The sequence below is a fragment of the Lepidothrix coronata genome, unplaced genomic scaffold (genome assembly GCF_001604755.1).
Source record: "Lepidothrix coronata isolate B3197 unplaced genomic scaffold, Lepidothrix_coronata-1.0 Scaffold23, whole genome shotgun sequence".
NCBI classification, from domain to species: Eukaryota; Metazoa; Chordata; class Aves; order Passeriformes; family Pipridae; genus Lepidothrix; species Lepidothrix coronata.
This window is the reverse complement of record NW_016690203.1, coordinates 4,896,126-4,915,440: the sequence shown is the minus strand read 5'-3', so window position 1 is coordinate 4,915,440 and position 19,315 is coordinate 4,896,126. Positions and strand designations below refer to the sequence as shown.

At 39.2% G+C, this 19,315-nt stretch overlaps 2 protein-coding genes across 7 annotated transcripts in view; both read left to right on the top strand.

Annotated features, from left to right (window-relative positions):
* Positions 1-16,633, top strand: part of KIF13A (kinesin family member 13A) — a 108,498-nt gene extending 91,865 nt beyond the window's left edge. For 3 of the 6 annotated variants that reach the window (XM_017808505.1, XM_017808504.1, XM_017808502.1), the window contains 12 exons: positions 169-224; positions 1,253-1,377; positions 2,372-2,548; positions 2,944-3,036; positions 3,862-4,014; positions 4,406-4,483; positions 5,000-5,047; positions 5,489-5,600; positions 6,559-6,710; positions 7,276-7,380; positions 13,137-14,241; positions 15,104-16,633. In XM_017808505.1, the coding sequence (XP_017663994.1) occupies positions 169-224; positions 1,253-1,377; positions 2,372-2,548; positions 2,944-3,036; positions 3,862-4,014; positions 4,406-4,483; positions 5,000-5,047; positions 5,489-5,600; positions 6,559-6,710; positions 7,276-7,380; positions 13,137-14,241; positions 15,104-15,390 (2,491 nt within the window). In that variant the 3' untranslated portion in view covers positions 15,391-16,633. The remainder of the gene's footprint in view (positions 1-168; positions 225-1,252; positions 1,378-2,371; positions 2,549-2,943; positions 3,037-3,861; positions 4,015-4,405; positions 4,484-4,999; positions 5,048-5,488; positions 5,601-6,558; positions 6,711-7,275; positions 7,381-13,136; positions 14,242-15,103) is intronic. The other 3 variants (XM_017808507.1, XM_017808506.1, XM_017808503.1) reach the window with 1 other exon arrangement.
* A 1,860-nt stretch (positions 16,634-18,493) lies between these two features.
* The window catches only part of SIRT5 (sirtuin 5), an 11,007-nt gene continuing 10,185 nt past the window's right edge, over positions 18,494-19,315 (top strand). Inside the window, exon 1 of the mRNA XM_017808509.1 lies at positions 18,494-18,602. The gene's annotated coding sequence lies outside the window, so the exon portion shown is untranslated. The remainder of the gene's footprint in view (positions 18,603-19,315) is intronic.

Here is a 19,315-nt window from a genome sequence, read left to right as displayed (position 1 = left end):
CCATGTGTGTAGACAAAATATTTTCTGTGCCACATAGACGTTCAGAGTAGCCATCAAAATGTTGACAGCTTTAGCCATTGGTTACAGTTAATGAATATTGCATGGAGACCCAAATTAGCTTAGGTATGAATTTGCCTTCCTTGTTGCCAGCAGTTTGTTTTGTTTCAGGATTCCACCTGCAGGAATGGAAACACACATACCTGTCCTCTTCCTTGATTTGAATGGTACGTTGTAACAGCAGATTATGAAATTTGGGGAGGGAAAAGTGGGGGATTAGTTTGGGTCAATAAATTGTTAAATGGAAGAATGAATCTGAAATGTGTAAGAAATCAAACACTGTCTCATATGGCTTGTAAAATGCTTTTTCTTTTGGTCCTGTATGTTGGCATAATTAAGCACAACTGTTTTAAAATAAAGATAAAAATCAGGGAGCACATGAGTACAGAGATAGGCCGTATAAACAGAAAATAGCATAAGAAAGCAAGCTTAGTTTGAATCAAATAGTACATAAGAAAATCCTGTAAACATTTTGATGTACAAATTCACGTGTCATCAAAGCATGGATAGAGAATCTCCCAATGCTTTCAGAGCTCCTTTCACTGAGGTATCTGTAGAGTCTTAAACAGCTGGTTTAATGAAGAGCATGTTTAGGATTATAGTGAGCATTTTGTTTTACATGTGAGGAGACTATTGATACATATTCCTAAAACACAGATACACAGTGTAAGTAACAAGAGACCAGAAGTGGCACCACATTTAAGGACTGTTTAGGAAGCAAGTCTGTAATTACAAACCTGAACATTAAGCAGAGGAGGATCCACAGGCCTTGTCACGTCCAGCACTGAAGTGGGCTACTAGACATATTTATATAAGCAATGCATTAATACCTGCTTTAGCAGATGCTTTTGGAAAGTGAAATACCCTCTTCCTTCATCTATGCTCATAAGGAATGTTTTTGTTTGTTTTTTTTCATTATCAGTAGAGATTAGCAGACAAAAGATCAAATACGATATTTAAACAGATTGATGGATCATTGCACAACTTTTGTTTATTTAGCTAAAAGCCTATTCTCAATTTCTTTTGTATGCTGAAATCGCCTTCAAAATTCTGCATAGTAACAAGACTAATTAGGATTAAATGTACTATGAAATATGAGTAGGACTTTATTACAACTTTGTATTACAACTTTGCCTCTATAAATTAATATCCTTGGTATAAAACTATTTCATTCTTTGCACATTTGTTTCATTAGCTGATGACCTCAGTGCCAATGAACAACTTATAGGTCCCCATGCATCAGGAGTTAACTCAATACTACCAAAGGAGCATGGGAGTCCATTCTTTTATCTGCCGATCATAAAACACAGTGATGATGAGGTAAATTGTTAGCAAGCCTCCTTCTTGACAACTGCAGCTTATGTTAACGCTTTCTTCTTATGTTTTTTTATTTATTTTCTACTTCTGTGTATTTAATCAGTAGTAGTAGTACGTTTTTGTACCATCTGTATCTAGTGCTGCCTTTATTTTCTGGTCTATTTATTTGGAATTTAAGAGGATATGACTTGTTAGCTCTTCTGCCTTAATTCAGAGAAGATAAGTCTTAGCTCTTCTTGGCAAAAGAATAATTCACCTGTCTGACTCAAAATCCCTTCTGCTTTCCTCATCCCTTCATGATTTCTCTCATAGGCTCTTAATTCAATAGGGAAAACTACTGTGTTTGTTGTGCACACTGGGCAAAGTTTAATGCTTAAATAAAACTTCTTTCATTTGGGAATTGATTTTCAATTTGTGAATTGTTGGAAATTAACGGTTCAGAATCCATTTTGGAATTTCTTGACTCATTTCTTGCATGTTCTGTGCCTACTCAGGCCATTGCTTAAGAGACTGTTTCCAGAATAAATGGGACACCAAAGCTGGGGAGGAGGCGGGGGAAGGAAAAAAACATTCTACAGAATGGGAGCATGTTTATTGTGTATGGGTTGTTATAACCTGATCCAACATAGATGGAAGATTTTACATTGAAATAAATAAACTTTTAATACAATAGCAATAGGATTTGAATTGCTTCTTCCAGTCTTGCTTCTGCTTTCCTTTCTGTCTCCAGCTGTGTGAAGACTTCCTTTTGGAGCAGTTTGCATAGTGCAGGGATTGTGGTCATGATTGTTTTCCCCAGCATCTTAATACCCCTTTTATGCTTCTTCTGGTAAATTCCTTACTATGAAAAGGAGGTTTCACTCCACTTTGTTCAATGATGCTGATTTTTCTCTCATTAAAGAATCATTTTACTTCATGTTAAATCATTGCAAACTATACCTGTTGTTAGAGTAATTGAATCTTCGATTTCCTTCCTCCACTTACTTTGTCTGCATAGGTTTCAGCCACTGCTGCCTGGGACTCTTCTGTCCATGATTCAGTGCACCTGAATAGGGTAACTCCTCAAAATGAGAGAATTTACTTAATAGTGAAGACCACTGTGCAGCTCAGTCATCCTGCTGCAATGGAACTGGTATTACGCAAAAGGATTGCAGCCAATATTTATAACAAGCAGGTAATAAGTTTATATTTTTTTATTCCTTAATTTGTTTCATAATCTTAATTTAATTAATGTGGTTTTTTGGCTGCTTACTTAATTTTTAAAGTTTGGTCTCTCCAATTCCTATGAAAGATAATGAAAACTAGGTATTTGTAAGTTGCAGTGAAGCTGTGTACTTCTGGTATATTCCTTTGAACTGACCATTTCACAACTGATTGAACTTAGTAGTGTTTTGTACTGAGCACAGAGCTGTGAAGAGTACTTAAAGTATCATTAATGCTAAAAAGGAACTTAATGAATTATTGTCTTGTCTGCTTTCACAATCAAATTTTTCATTGCGCCTTTTCATTTCTTGGGATGTCATAAATAACAATTATCAAAACAATAACTGAAAATTAATTTGTTTCTAGAGTTTTACCCAGAGCCTGAAAAGGAGAATATCCTTGAAAAATATATATTATGCCTGTGGAGTGACCTATGAAATAGTATCCAATATACCAAAGGTAAATTATACCGTATTTCTCTGGCAAATTCACAGAAAGAAACAGAACTGATCTACTACAGTGGTTGGTACTGATTAGGAAGTAAATGTCCTGCTTTGCTGATATGAGGCAGCTTGCCAGAGTGTATATAGTGAAGTTCAGTGGTGAGATCATGTTTATCTTTAAACAGTTGAAAACTGTGGGGATTTTATTTTCTCTTCTACTGTGTTTAACTTAGTTTTTGTAGTAGAGTTATTTTTGAAATCACATTAGTGTCTACAGGGAGAATAAAGAGAGTACTCAGAGAAGTGTTCTTGTCAATGAAAACAGAATAGCTGGGAAGCTGAGTTTGCAGGAATATAAGTTGCTCTTTTATAGAAAAAGCTCGTACAAATCGTAAAGATTTATTTTAAAGGTAAACAAACTGGACAAATGAAAACATAAATAGTCTTGTCACCACGTAACTGTCACTTTTTTGCAGTAGTACTTAAATTTTAAACTCTAGAGAAATCACAGCATATTTTAAGATTTGGAAAGGAAATTACATTTCCTTGCCTAGGAAGTTGTCATTAGTTAATCCTGAACATATGTGATTTCAAGTTATATATGCATTATTTCTAGAAGTGCATTTACTACAGTAAATGCACAAAACATCTCCTAAGTGTGATTTCTTCAGTATCATTTACATCTCTATTGAAAACCCCTGAATCATTGATTATAATTAAGTTTACTGATTATCAATTCAAATTAATTTGTGGATTGAGCTGGTCCAAAAAAGTGAATCAATACATGAAAAGTAATAGGCTTCACTTTTTAAAAACTTCAATAGTGCAACTTGTAATTTAGGCTACAGAAGAAATTGAGGATCGTGAGACCTTAGCGCTGATGGCTGCGAGGAGTGAGAACGAGGGCACATCCGATGGCGAAACCTACATTGAAAAGTACACCCGCGGTGTGCTGCAAGTGGAGAACATTTTGAGCCTTGAACGACTAAGGCAGGCAAGGAAAAAACATTTCTTGCACCCTTTGCACTGGATTATGAGAATTCAAGAAGAGATGATTGCTCTTTTAAAAATACCGTGTTGCTTTTCTAGAGAACGTTGGACAGATAAAAGTAAGACTAAGATACTTCTGTGAAATACAAATTTCCGGTAGTGGTGAGTCTAGTAACTATAGCTGGCAATGGTGTAGTACTTGGAACCTGAACAGGCAGAGACCAAAGAATGAATTTCAGATAGAAACTTTGGTGGTTGTGTGTGCAAATTAAGATTTGTAAATGCAAGCCCTGATTGCTGCTGTTAGCCACGCTGAAAAAAAGTACCTATCCTGCTTGATCGTTTCTCTTGAGGAGACCGACATTGTTTTTTAGTGTGTTGTTTTCTTTAAACAGGCAGTCACAGTCAAAGAGGCTCTCTCCACCAAAGTGAGAAACATCCGCAGAAGCATCAGCACTCCAAATGTCCACAATGTAAGGACCCTTTATTGTCTGGGAAGTTAACACTAGAAGGAAAGGGAGCTGCTGTTTGTGTGCTGATAATGCTTGCACAATGTGATATAGTAATGATTGTTCTGAGCTAGGAGTAACCAACCTGTGGGAATGTTGCCATGAATTGAAACCCATCTTCACAACTCTCCATCCTGGGAGATAATGAAGTTGACAGGGAAGTGGGGGAGGTTGGTTGAAACTCTTCTCCTTTCATAAGGATATTTGTTTTGGAAGTAGTTTAGGATGACAACTGCCCTGATTCAGATTACTTTTACCTCCAAGTCCCTTTAACTTTTTTCATAGTGTAAGGGATAGTTTCCATTTTGTGTGCATTTTATGTGTTCTTCTATAACCCACTCAAACAGCAGAAATGTAGCTCTCTTTATACATAATCTTATCTCAAAAGAGATAGCAGAAAAGTTGTTAGGACTAAATGATCACAGTGTTTCCTCAAGGCATAAAAGGCATTTTGTCATTCTGTCTGTTTATGTTCCATAGGTATCCTGTAGCCGACTGGATCTTTCTGCCTGTGATGAAGATGATAAGGTATGTAAATATGACAACAAACATTCTCAGATTTCCCACTCTCCCATTGAAGCAGGAGGTATTTGAGAATAAAAAAAAAAAAAAGAAAACCAGTATTTTTAAAGCAATGTGTTTACATAATAATTTTAAAAATGCTGCACCAATTATATATTATTTTGAATTAAACCTTCTTGTCTTTCTCGGCTTTTCATATTAGAACTGTATAAACTGATATTTAAGAAAGTTAAAGTTAGAGCAAAACTCTATATACTTCAGTGAAAAGCTGATTAGCTTTTAAATAACCCATTTGTGTGAGACAGGAAAATTGTTTGAAGTCAGACCATACCTTTGGTTTGTGGTTTTTGTCTGATTTAAAATAAAAAAAAAAAAAGGAGTTTACCTATAATTTTTTCCATGTTTACCTGTATCAGCATGCAGATTTACGTATTTTTGTTTCTTTAGGGTTGGTCTGAAAGTCACCTAGATATAGCTGACTGCTGTTCCAGTTATCAAGATGTATCATGCTATGGTACTTTACCCAGGGAGTCACCTCGCAAGAGCAAAGATGGCAGTGGTGAGACTTCACACACGTAGTGGCAATGCTGGTGGATTTTTATTTACTGCATTAAACTGAAAATTAAATTCTCAGTGCTTTTTTCCTACTAAAGGTGTTATACAGCTTCTTGTTTTAGGAGCTAAACATAATCTGGAAGTAGGGGAGAAAGGGAGAAATGCATAAAATATCCAGGAAAAGGTATAAAATTGTGGCTAACCAAAAAAAGCAAGAGAAGGGCAGAAGAACAAACTAAATATGAATCAAAACACTAGAACAAAAAAAAGGAAAAAACCCAAACCAAACAAAAAACCCCCAAAACCACACAAAAGAACAAAAAGCAGGTGCTGTTATTTTATGAATTTGAAAATGAAGATGCTTCTGTTAAAGTGGGAAGTGTCCTTTCACAGGTTCTTTCCATGATTTGGATATTTGCTGTGCCACCATGTCGGTGTGTCACAGTGCCTTCTTTTCTTTGGGTCACATTGTAACATGCTTTTCTTGATCAGGCAGTACAGGTAGAGATACTGCTGCAATAAAGTGGGACTGAGAGTTTATTGCTTCCTTGCTTATAATTTCCTTTTTGATCATCCTGGCTGTGCAGGATGGCTGGCTTGGATACTGGGCAGATTTGCAGTTGGGCAGGTCAGGTGAGGCACAGGAAGCAAAGAGTTTGCCAGTTCCATTTCAAGGACACTTCCCACTATTATGACTGAGATGACAAGAAATATTGGAGCTCAGAATGAGGGGGCAGATACTGCTATTCTCTGCTTTCCTTCCATTTCTAGACTTCTCAGAGGAGCTCGTTTTGCTCTGTGTTGTTTCATGCTTAGGCCAGTGGTTGAATACTAAAGTATTGACATTTTTCTACAGCCAGCAACCTGTCAAATGCGTGGCTTAACCTTTAGTTTATTTGAATTATGCTCTGGCAATCAAGATATGAAGAACTGAAATACAGTGGTTTTGCTTTTTTACCTAGGTGTTGTAGCAGAGAATTCCCACGCTTTAATGGCCAGCCCTTTTAAAGCATTTTCTCCTCAGCCACCAAAATTTTTCAAGCCCTTAATGCCAGTGAAAGAGGAACACAAAAGGAAGACCCCACTTGAAAGCCGACCTCTGCTTAGTCAAGAGGTAATCTTTGAAAAGCTATCTGCTTTTTTAAAGGAGAATGAGTGATTTTGTGTACTTGGTAAATCATTTGCATCTGTTGCAACAGAATTTTCTAATTCTCTGGTGAAAATTATTCAGGCCAATCTTTATATGTGGTGGGATTTCACTGTTTGCCTTTTACCTGAAATACTGGATTTGGGTTTTGGGGTGTTTTTTTGGGGGTGTTTTTTGATTTTATTTTTTTTACTTCTTGGTAAGTATTCTCTTTTACAGGATACTTCTAATTTAAAGTAGCAGTAACCTACATTTTTTTTCTCTCCAGCAAGATGTTGGTGTGTTTTTTCATAAATAAGACATAATTCTGTGAAACAGTATTCTAGGGTGGTTACAATTCTGACCTTTATTCCCTAACCTAAAACTCTAGGAGGAGCACATGAGTTTCTCTGCCTGTTAACTTGATGTATATATGGTCAGCATGGATGTTTCACTTTCATCACGTCCTAATGCCTTTCTAACTTGGCACGCATTTAGCACCGTGTTCAGAGCTGTGGTTTGTGTGATGTATTGTGTGTCTTAACCTTTGCAGAGCATGCCTCCGCCTCGGGTGCACTGTGCTGTCTGTGTTGTGCCTGCAGGAAGCAGTGCCAGCAGCATGCCTGTAGACAGCAATAGCATACGTGAGGAAAAGATTGTAAGTTCTGTACCAGTTTCTGTTTCGAGGCCTGATGGTGGGCTTAGGGCTATTTGGTGGTGGGCTTAAGGCACTTACGCTACTGCAGCAGGAAAAAATAGTTGTAACGTGGATTTAACCCCTCGTCACTGATAGTAGGTAATGGTTATAGCAGCTGCTTGCCTGGCTTGCAAATGCAATCTGTCGTTGGAACTAACTCAGTTGGGTTCCTGTGTTTTGGTTTTGTTTTGTTTTGGGTTTTAATATTTATATGTGATTTGTCTTGGGGAGTGTGGGGGGAGAGGGGAGGTTTTAGTTTTTACAGGTAACAGATGATCCAAGTAAAGGACGGTTTAGTGAACCATGCTGTTGTCACTCTAATATACCTTGTATGTTACCTAGATTTTGTGACTATACCCCAGAGTAAATGGAATGACCCCATTTGGTGTAAGTAACCCTGCATTCAGGTGTGGGTACACTATAAAAAGCTTATAATTGCCTGATGGGAAGTAATATGACTAAAATAAGATTGCCGCTCTTAATTAACCTGCAGCCTGTCTTCATCATAATTCAGGTGGAATTGAGGTGGAGGGCTTTTATTTTAATCTTCACCTGACAAATCTTTTTCTCACTGCTGCTTCAACAAAAGATGTATCATCACCTCTGCTGTATGATGGTTTCGGTTTTGGGGCTGTGGAATATGGCTGGAAATACTTGCTTTAATCAGAGCTTTAGATTTAAAATTCAGAACCTTCAAATTATTTTCTCTAAGTGTTACTGGCCTCTTTTCCACAAAGCGCTAGTGAGGAATTCTTCCTATTCAACAGTTATTTTCATTCCTACCATATAGCCAAGCCGGTAAGAAACCTGTTCTGGATTTCTAATGCTATTTTTTAGGTTGTTAGACTAAAGAATCCTGAGTGTTCTGGTGTATATATTTGAAACTTGGCTGCTGGTTTGGGGTGGCAGCTGTTTCATTCTTGATCATGTTAATTTTCCATAAGGTAGCTGACATGCTGACTTGCACTGAGTCACTGATACAAAATAGCGTGAAGGTATTTGGAAGACAAAATCTTCTAGAGGGTTGAAAAAACATTCCCTGGAAAATAAATTGTTACAAAATTTTCCATAGCAACTTCAGGGCAGTTTTAATCCCTTGAGTGAAAACAAAGTCCCACCCCGTACATGCCCTGAATTAACCCAGGTATTTGCTTGTGCTGCTTTCCAAAGATATGCAGAGGCTTTCAGAGCTGGAAAAGGGCAACATCCTGCCACCAGGCTTTTCCAACTAGAATGGAACTAATTCACTGAACACTGTAAACCTGCTGTAGCAAACAGGACTCTGGAAGGAGCTGTTCTTTCAGTTCTCAGCTGCTTGTTCCAACCTTTGCACTGACTTCTCCCTTGCATGAACATAGCTTTTTGTTTGGTTGTGTAGGGAGTCAGATCAAGGGAACTGATCCATCCGGTTGATGACTAGACTACCATGGAGTTATATTTCATTTGGATCTAGCCCTCTGTCTCATCACCTTATAGACCCTTGAGTGGGTACTGGAGAGACAAGCAAGAACTTGCAGCTACTAGAGGGGAGGAGGTTGAGACGGCTGCTCTGCGTAACCCTGACAGCTTATGGCGTTGTGTTTACCCAAATGATGGCTTCTGGGGGTTTTTTATCACTTTAGGAAAGAAGCTTTTGTGGAATGTAGGCTTCCCCGGCTACCCCATGTTTTTCAGAGCTAGAGCAAGTTTTAACTGGGCTGGAGCATACCTGTCACACATTTGGATGAACAGTGCTCTCAGAATGAGTTCAAGGATTACACCAGGGCAGCATCACAGCTCCACATGAAACTTCAGCTGTCTGCTCCTCTCTATCTGATGCAAAGTGAAGTTTTCACATCATTAATCAATACTGTAAATGACTGCTCCAAGGTACAGAGCCTCAGTCGTACTCCTAAAACTGGATGTTTGGTGTTGCTTCAGGTGAGATGCTCACTTGCATCTTACAGCATTTAAAAGATGCCATAGAAGTAAAGCAACTAAACATACAGGAAACTAATAATATTAACTAGATTGATGTTCTGCATCTAAGTAGGTGTAAGAATGATGTTGGGCCTTTTTCTCATGTTTCTCTGAGATCTGTTCTCAACTTTTCTTGAGTATTCAAAACACATCTGTTGAAAGGAGGGAAAAAAAAAAAGCAGTTAACAAAAATATTCAGTTAGCCTGAAATAGGGCATTCAGCCTGAAATTTCAGACAGTACTTACACATGTGTTTGATATTGAAACTCTTTCAAAACAGCATGATAATAAGGGCATGTTCTATATAATAAATGAGTACAGTAGATTATGTTACAGTCAGATTAAATGTTTTCATATTAAGTGTATTTAAATCCTGCCTGTAATTAACATGTCCAAGGGGGGTTTGGCTAAGAAGAAACCCTCCTAGCAGGCAATGAAAATGGAAGAACCAGTGGTGCAACCACTAAAGTATTACTGATTTTCAAATTAGTAAAATGGGAACTAACATCTTGAGGTTACTTGAGAGGTATAATTTAGGGATTTTAAAACTCAGATATTTTAACTTTTAACTACACAGTATCTTTATTACAAAGCAGGTGTAGGGAAGCTGCTCTGTGTTCTTGCTTGTTTTGCTTCTGTTACTGTTAAAACTTGATATATAGTCTCATCTCCTGAGTTCTTGCTGTCACGTTCTTACTGTTACCAGTTCTTAAATCTGTTTTTCATTATAGTCTGTTATGTCCCAGGGAAGTGGCTGACATTTCCTTATCAGTTTTTCAAGAATTTTATCTTTATTTCTGCCAATAGCCTGAGCAGTACAAGGCATTTTCTTTCTTTTTTCCCTACATCTTACATCCACAGAAATTAGAAGAACCCTGAAATTGCTTTTTTTTTTTTAACTTAAGAGAAGCTCTGAAAAAAAATATGTCTTGTCCCCACCAGTGGCGTCTTTTATGTGTCACAAGGTGGTGTCTCATCACTTATTTGCAGCATTCTTCATAACACATGTTCTAGTAAGAAGACTGGTTCTCTGTACCTTAGCTTTTGTACTTACAATGACAGAGAACCCTAAAACAACACGACTGACAATGTGGTTACTTGTTGGACTTTTCCTAAACAAGTAACCAATGTCTGTGTGTCTGTACATCCATTTCTAAGTTACAGCCTCTTATCCAGTCTGACTCTGAACAGAGACCCCTTGTGTGTTAAGATTTCCATTTTTTCAGTCAAATGAGGAATCTTGCAAGTTTCAGAGGGGAGACAAAGAACTTTGTTATAAAATGCCATTCGATCTCAAGTGGATGTTTAACTAGTATCACCTAGAAATACTTCCTTCATGAAATATTTATTACTTTGGAGTTCATATCTTAAAAAAGTGTGTATTTGATAAATTCTTAGTTTGTAATGTTTTAAAACCAATAAACTACAAGGTCCTGCATAGAGCAGAACTTACATTTGCAGAAGTGAAAAGGGTGAAAGGGAAGGAGTAAGCAGGATAATTGAGAAAAGGGCCCCCAGAGATGAGGGGTATACTGCAATATGCAATGAAGATGTTTTATAATGTTTTAGAGCTTGGAAGGGTATTCTTAGTCTCAATAAAGTGGATATTGATTATTTCCTTTACTTCCAAAAGGACTGCCTGTAGATTTCAGAGGTAAATCACAAGATTTTCAATAATATAAATAATTCTCCATAGTCTTAGGTGACATTTCATAACACTGTAACTCCTCTTCAGAGAAATAAATAATTGCAAACTAAAGCCTTTATCCAGATTCCGTATGAGCAATAACTGAAGCAGAGCTGTAAAAATGATTAAGCAAAGGATGCCAAGCCTTTATTTGAGCAAGTATTAAAATCTGAAATATGGTTGGATTTGTCAGATATACTTAGACAGGCAGAGGCATCTTCTTCAGATACTGATTGGTGTGCCAACAAAAATTTAATATTACTGAAAATCTTGAGTCAGCTTAACAGGCTGTTCTGCATGGGTAATATGATTGAATTATATGTGATATGAGCTTGAACATGGTAGGAATGAAAATGAGACTTTGTTACAGATAAGGGCCATCTGACATACAGGCAGAGGCTGGAAGGTTTGGGGCTGTTCAGCCTGAAGGAGTCCAGGTTCAGGGGCATCTTATCAATGCATACAAATACCTGGTGGGGAGGGGGTGAAGACAAGGCAGACTCTTCTCAGCAATGCCCAGTGACAGGACATGAGGCAATGGGCACAAATCAAAATACACAAGATTCCATCTGAACACAGGAAAACAGTTTGTTTACTGTGAGGGTGGTCAAACACTGGCATGAGTTGTGCACGAAGGTTATAGAGTCTCCATCCTTGGAGATCTCAAAACCCATCCAACAGGACACTGTTCTGGACGGTCTGCTCTGGATGACCCCTGCTTGAGCAGTGGGAGATTGGACTAATTCACCTCAAGAGATGCCTTCCAGCCTAAACAATTTTGTCATTATTCTGACATGGGCAAACTGAACAAGCCTGTTTTCTTTCTGCACATATGAAGCCTTGTCGTACAAAGTTATTTGAACAGTCTTGGCTATTACAAAGTATCATAAACATTTTCAAGAGGCTGTTTATCCTGATGTGTTGGTTCTCAGTGGTCATCTGGTTAACTATTATGCTTTTCCTTTTACATTGGTGATTCATAGCAGGTGCCTGAAAGCATCAAACTACTTTAGGTACCACACAGGATGTGCCTTGATCAGTATTTAAAATCTATGATGCAGATAAAGGAACTGAGATATAATAGGAGCTTGAATTTCTCTTAAGTACGTCAGTAGTTTTCTTTTTTCTGAAAATACTATTCTTTCTAGTAGGCATTTCCTGTAAACTAACCATTTTTAATATGTATATGTGTGTATACATATATGTATGTTTATACCTGCACACATACATTTGTAAATAAACCCATATGTATAAGAAAAAGGAAGAACTTAAAAAACCATCCATGCGGAGTCCTGCCTGCAGCATTTTATATCACGGGAGCAGCACCACCATGTTGCTGGGGTCTTTCTCAGATGCATCTTTACAGACTGAAGTCGTCAGCTTCTGATGGACTCTGTGAAAGCCACATCTGCGGGTCTGCTCACAGTGCATTCCCACTCATTATCAAAGGGAAATTCAAGGAGGTATCTCCAAATTCTGCCAGGCTGATTAGTGTCACTTATTTTCCTCTAGACATGTACATGTATGCACACAAATGCTTCCTTGAAGATTCACTGTAGTATTTGATAATTTTGCCTTTATTTTCAAGCATTGTGAATGCGTTCAGGTATGATAGCCACGGGTAAACAAGGTTATTTAGCTTTGCTGATATCAGTTTAATAGAAACCTGGGTATTGCAGCAAAGACTGTGGCTCCCATTCATATTTATATTTATCTTGTTAGGTGGTCAATTAGCTCTATAGAATGCCTTCAATAGGTTTAATTAGTCGCAATCATGGGGGTAAAAGGTTTATCACACATGGATGAAAACATGTAAACATAACTTTCCATTTATTGTTTTATATTTTCTGAACTATTTAGAATTTATTTTCTAAAAATTAAATAGCTCAGTGTAGACAGGACACGTTCCCAGCCACTCTTTTCAATGCTGTCTTCCATTCTTCAGTTAAAGGATATTAAAGGTATATATTTCTCCACGTTCAGAAAGAAAAAAATCAAGGAAAGTTAGCTTATTTTGAAAACCTCACTGCCATCGGTTCCTAATCCCATTCAACTCTCTGTTCTTTTGCAGGACTCTGAGGAGGAAGACAGTGAGTTGGAGGCCATTAATAAGAAACTGATAAGTCCACAAAGTTTTCAAAACTTCCGGCCTTATGTACCCGAGGAGTTTGCTGACTTCAGTATTTACAATGCTAGCCTGGAGAACAGGGAGTGGTTCTCTTCTAAATCAGACTTCATGAGTTCACGTGTTCTTGAGAAAGAAGTATCCCGCAGCCCCACCACTAGCAGTATTACTAGTGGCTACTTTTCCCACAGTGCCTCTAACGCTACCCTGTCTGACATGCTTGTTCCCTGTAGTGATAGCACAGACCAGCTAGCCAGTCACACAAAGGAGCTGGACTCTAATGATCCCACGGGATCATTCCTTGCACATGATTTAAGATCTTCTTCGAACAAGGAATGTCGAGAGTCAGAAAAGGAGCTAGCGAAAGAAAAGTTACCAGTGTTACCACTGAAAGAAAACAGTGCCTTAACAGAGCAAGTACCACCATCCCTCAGTGCCACTGACAGAGACTCTCAGCGGTTACCCAGAACTGGATCACTTTCAGCTCTGAGCTCCTTGAATAGCAAAAATACCTGTTGTACAATTGAATTTTCAGCGCGCGAAGTAACAGTGGAGCACACGACAGACATTCTGGAAGATCACTCCTTTACAGAGTTCATGGGCGTCGAAGATGGGAAGGACTTTGACCATTCCACGGCTCCGCAGTCGTGTTCCCTTCTGTCCTCTAATGGAGTGAGCGCCTCAGTGTCACCCCAAGGCCCTGACAAGGAGCAGAGCACTTGTGTGGGCCAGCAGAGCTCTGCAGCAGCAGCAGGCGACCGGCTTGCAGGTGCTGTGGAGAGCCCTTTTTGTTCTGTACTGGTAAAAGAGACTTCAGATCCTGAGACTTATCCTGATACTTCCATAGACGATTTCATTACGAAGGACCACTTGGATGGTTCTGATTGTGAAGAAGGTGCTTCTGCAGATCAAGCCCAAGTCTTGCCTAGCTGGGTGGCTGTGGGTGAGCAAGTCTGCGTTGGAAGTAATAAGATGGGCACAGTGAGATACGTTGGAACAGTGGATTTTTCAGCTGGAATCTGGGTTGGAGTCGAACTAAATGTTCAGCTGGGTAAGACTAAATATGCTCTGGGTTATCTGTGCAGTTAGCTTGAACAATTTTTAAAGTTGCAGTACAATTCACTCCTATTCAGTCCTGGGAAGTTTCTCCAATTTCAAAAAGCTTGGTATCTGATATTCTTCACTTTCTGTTTATAGGGATATTCTAATCAACTTTTATCTGTCTTAAAGCCCTGCTCTTCTTGCTTTATGCAGAATAATGTTTTTGCATGTTGTAGTAGTTCCCATTGGTACCCATCTGTTTTTACAGATCAGAGAAACAAGAAAAGCCTAAAATGGGCAGATTTTTTTTAAAAAGCAACATGGACACACGTTCATGGGCATTGCTGACAACGTGCATCACTTGTCAAATTGGTTTGCTGTCAGTGGCTTTCAGAGATTTATTTTTGTTTTCCAGTGGGGAAAGCTGAATTCCAGGATACAAGTTTTCTTTAATTTCAGTTCAGAGGGGTCGGAAAAAGTCAGTGTTCTGCAAGTGTTAAGATGATGTTTTTAGTAGTTTAGATAATACATATTATCACTGATACCAGAAGTTTGTCTGGCAGCTAAATTTTAAGCTTTGCAAGCAATTGGTTTGGAGGACAGTTTATTCTGTAAAATGAACAAGTGCTTGACTTTTTAAACTGTTAGTTAACAAAGTAATATTTTAGAATATCGTCTTTTTGTTTACAATTCAAGCCCTCCTTTCCAAGTTTTGTTCGCCCTAGTGTATTGTGAGCATCTGGCCTCATGACTCAGCATGAACGATCTTGAGTATTTTGCAGATGACCAAAGCTATTCCCGCTTCAGCACCTCAATGGTATGTGCTAATGAAAGTACCAACATTTAATCCTGTGCATTTCTTTTCGTTGAAGGAAAGCACGATGGAATTGTAAAAGGCAAAGAGTACTTCCACTGCAAACCACGACACGGTGTCTTTGTTCGTCCTGGGCGCCTCAGTAAAGCACCAGCTTCCACAAGGAAATGGAGTAGCACTTCACGGTGTCAGGCATCTTCCACTTCAGAGAAACGGAAAAGTTCTGTGCTTCAAGGCTCATCAGCCACTCCTAAGACAGGAGGAGACGTCTTCTGCCATTCAGGAGATGCAGCGGCTTCTGCTTTTTCTAGGAAACAGGAAAACAGGAAATCTTGGATTAACTAAACTGCAGTATTTTTGCACTTACTACACGCATTACTGTGTAGAAAACTTTATGGATTTTTGAAGCTATTGTACATTTTAATCTGTCCATACGGAATGTGTATTCTCTAGAGTCCTTGACTTAATTCTCTAATTTTTTATAAATAATATATATATTATATATATATGAATGTGTATCTATAGTTTGTCTGCCAGTGGGCAGATATGGCTGCACACTAAAATACAGTTAAAGCTGATCTGTAGATAACTGAGGTACTGGACTATTTGTTACACAACAACTTGGGAGATATATTTTAAACAACAAAAGATATTTTATTGTGGAAAAAAACAGGATGTAAATCCGTATTTGGGGAAAAAAAAGCTACAGTTTGCTGTTCTTAATTACCAAAGAACTTGTTTTAGACTGACATATTTGCTGTTTATATCTTTCTATTGTAAATGTTTTAACTGGTAACTTGGTGCCATGTTTCTTTTAGTCACTGGGCACCGTGCAGCCTTATGTTCCGTGTTTAAGCACACTGAAATATCCAACTGCTACGTATTTTTTGTCTTCCTAGAGGCCTGCCACTGTGCTGACTTGGCATTTGATTGGAATGACTAATGATGCCTGAAGCTATATACGTCTGGCATTTCACGTGTTAACATAAGCAGCTGGGCAGTTTGACTGCAGAAACAGTATTACTGCAAGGGTGTGAGAGGACAACATTTTGGATTTTTTAGGGGGTTTTGGGGTTTTTGGGTGTGTGTGGGGGAAGTGGGGAAACAAAGAAGCAGTAAATGGATCATGACTGCAAACTTTGCACTTGTTATTTGCTGGTTATTATCAAGATGAAATAGAACCTGCTAAAGTAATTTTAATCTGTAAAGTTTATTTTAATAATGGGAATGATGGAGGGATTTATGTCTGGTGCTCATGAATTCCTAAGAAGGTTGTTCCACATGTAGATACTGTAGATGCCTGTACAAGCGTTCTGGATATTTGTAAAGTAACATGGTAAAAAATGAGTGAAGTGAATGGCCTGCTGTATCTGTTCTTTGTTCCTTAGCAAGCGAATGATTGAGATACCTGGGACCTTACTGAAAAGCTGCTGTTCTTTCTTTGATTGTTGTGTACAGTAAGCGGACTCTCGTATTTTACTATTTACTGTAAAGAACTGTAATTTATATACTGCCATACTGTATTTAATTGGTACAGACCTACTGTGTGTTAGAATACAGACTGTTTACTTGGGATTTAAAAAAAAAATGTTTTGCTTGTATTTGATACAATTAGGCGTTGTGGTCAAATAATAAGCTGTTTCTAGCTCATGGTGCTCAGATGCAAAGAACTTTGTAAAAATGCTGAAGGACAGTATGATTGGAGTGAAAGACTGGATGGTGTTAGCGTGTCTTACCACTGACTGGGTCATGCAGCGTAAGAGGAAAATAGCAGCCCCTGTGGATACACATTCCTCACCTTCTGCTTTCCCTGTCCCTCGCAGGAGAGGGAGCAGAGTCAGGGAACTCCTGACAGAGAATGGTGCTGTGTGGGTCAAGGGGAGACAGGACAAGTTCCTGGAACATAGACCAGAGAGAATCATTGCTAAATATGTAAATGCCTCAGCTGCCTACAACAGGGTTGGCTGCTGGGAGGGCAATGTGCCGGGGAAAGGTGGTGAAAGGAGGGGCCCTGAAGTTCAGTGCACTTGCCCTTGACATGCCTTTTGGCTCTTCTGAGACAGGATTCTTATGTGTTAATTGATTTTGGTGAAATGCATATCCTTGCAGAACATTTAATACGTCTGTTGTCCACCTAGAGTTGCTCTCACTGCATTAATGACACTGCTGCTGGAGAAAATTACCATAATAGAAAAACATTTTATGCAGAATTATTTTATCAGGCTCAAATGACTGTAGAACACTGCCACATATCTACACCCAACACCCCACTATATTGAAGTTAATTTTAGATGTCACTTTAATCTTTTATAAAGCTTCTTAGAAAATATACGTCCACGTTTGCATAAACATATTTGTTTGAGGCCACTACAAACAATTCAGAAAGTCAACATGGCCATTTTCTTATGGCAAAGATTTGGTATTTACATCAGGTTAGCATCAGCTGAGCTGGGCTCTTCATTGTTTCAGACCTCTGAGAATACAGAATGCATGATTGATTGCTTCTGAAACCATGTGCCTCTTGGGGTATGCAATCTGTATGTGCCAGAGAGACCAAAACAAGCCAATCTTGTGCTGTACCCATTTTGCATAACCTGTGCTATTGTGAGTTCTGTTGTTACTAAAAGACCTGTACTTCTGCAAACCTTGCATGTTAACATGCCCTGCCCTGGGTTAATGTAAAGTTAGAAGGAACATATCTGATGAGTGCAATGACGTAATGAGAAAATGAAAGCTTTTTGGTTGATGTGCTTTTCAAAACTCTAGGACATAAACAGGAGCACCTTTTCCTGTTAGTGTAATGTTAGACTAGGAGTTTGCTGTCTTGAACTTTGGAATCAGTGGGGTGAAAAACGTGGTGATAGTGCAACTGCAAATTGCCTTTTTTTCTTTTTTACATTAACCAGCATCAAAATACACAGCCTAATAAGCAGGGTGTCCAGTCCATACCAAGATCTCAATTAAAAAAAGAACAACAAACCAACCCCAATCGTGATACTGAATAACCTTCAGCAGAGGCAATCCCTCATTCAGCAAATCTGACCTCTTGTTTGTATCCCCACTCCGCGTAGCATTACCAGATTCTGACCATCAGGGTAGTTAGAATGCTAAGCGAGATCACGCTGGCCTTCATCTTGTTTTCTGAGTTTATGATGTGCTGGTTTTCCAAGCACAGTGGGGCCTTTATGGAGACTCAGGCAGAGTGCTCAGAGAACAGCCAGCACGGTCCAGTTTGATCAGCAACGCGCAAAGGTTCCCCCACCAAAGGCTTCCCTCGCGTTTGCAGCTGGAGGCAGAGTACGACCGTGCTGGTACTAAGTAAACAATAACAAGTGCCAGGGAGCAGTGTAATGAGAGAAACATCGGCCGCAAGCCCTTGGGAGCAACCTCTGGGTGTTCCCTTCCCCTGCCCTCGGGGTACTCGATCAGGTAACATGCCCTGTGCCAAGAGGCCGGGTGGGAGACAGGAGCTGCCCCCGGCCTGCGGGGCTGGCAGTGGACTTGAAAGAGCACATCCCACACGGTGGGACTTGCCTTTCAGCCTTTGCCACCTTTGGGTACGTGTTTTTGAAACCTCTTCATCTGTTTAAACTGGTGATTTACGGGGGCGGAGGGAGGGGGGAATGTACGCAATCTCTGAAAAGGGCTACGGCGCTTTAAAAGGTGGGGTTGGGGAAGGGCGGAGAGGAAGAGTCTGCATGAAAGCAGCAGCAGTCTTCTTTCCGCAGAAGAAAAACAAACTACAAACAGCTTTTCTCATTGAAAAAAAAAAAAAAAAAAAAAAAAAAGCTAAAACCCCATTAATTCTCGTAAAAAAAACTGTGGAAACTGCGCGCTGTCCAAGCGCGGCACCATAGGTTTTTCATCAGCGGGCGCCCAAAACTGCGAATGCCTGAGGGCGGACCTCAAGAGGGATGACGCCGGAAAAAAAAAAAAACAAAAAACCCTTTTTCTCATAAAAAAAAAAAAAAAAAAAAAAAAAAGCTAAAACCCCATCTTTTCTCGTAAAAAAAACTGTGGAAACTGCGCGCTGTCCAAGCGCGGCACCATAGGTTTTTCATCAGCGGGCGCCCAAAACTGCGAATGCCTGAGGGCGGACCTCAAGAGGGATGACGCCGGAAAAAAAACCAAACCATCTCGCTTTTTTCCGACCTGTTCGCGTAAAATTTAAGCTAATGCGAGGACACGCCACCACCCACCCGTCCGTCCATCCACCCACACACTCTCCTCGCCACCTTAACACCGCTAACCCTTTTCCCCCCCACACACC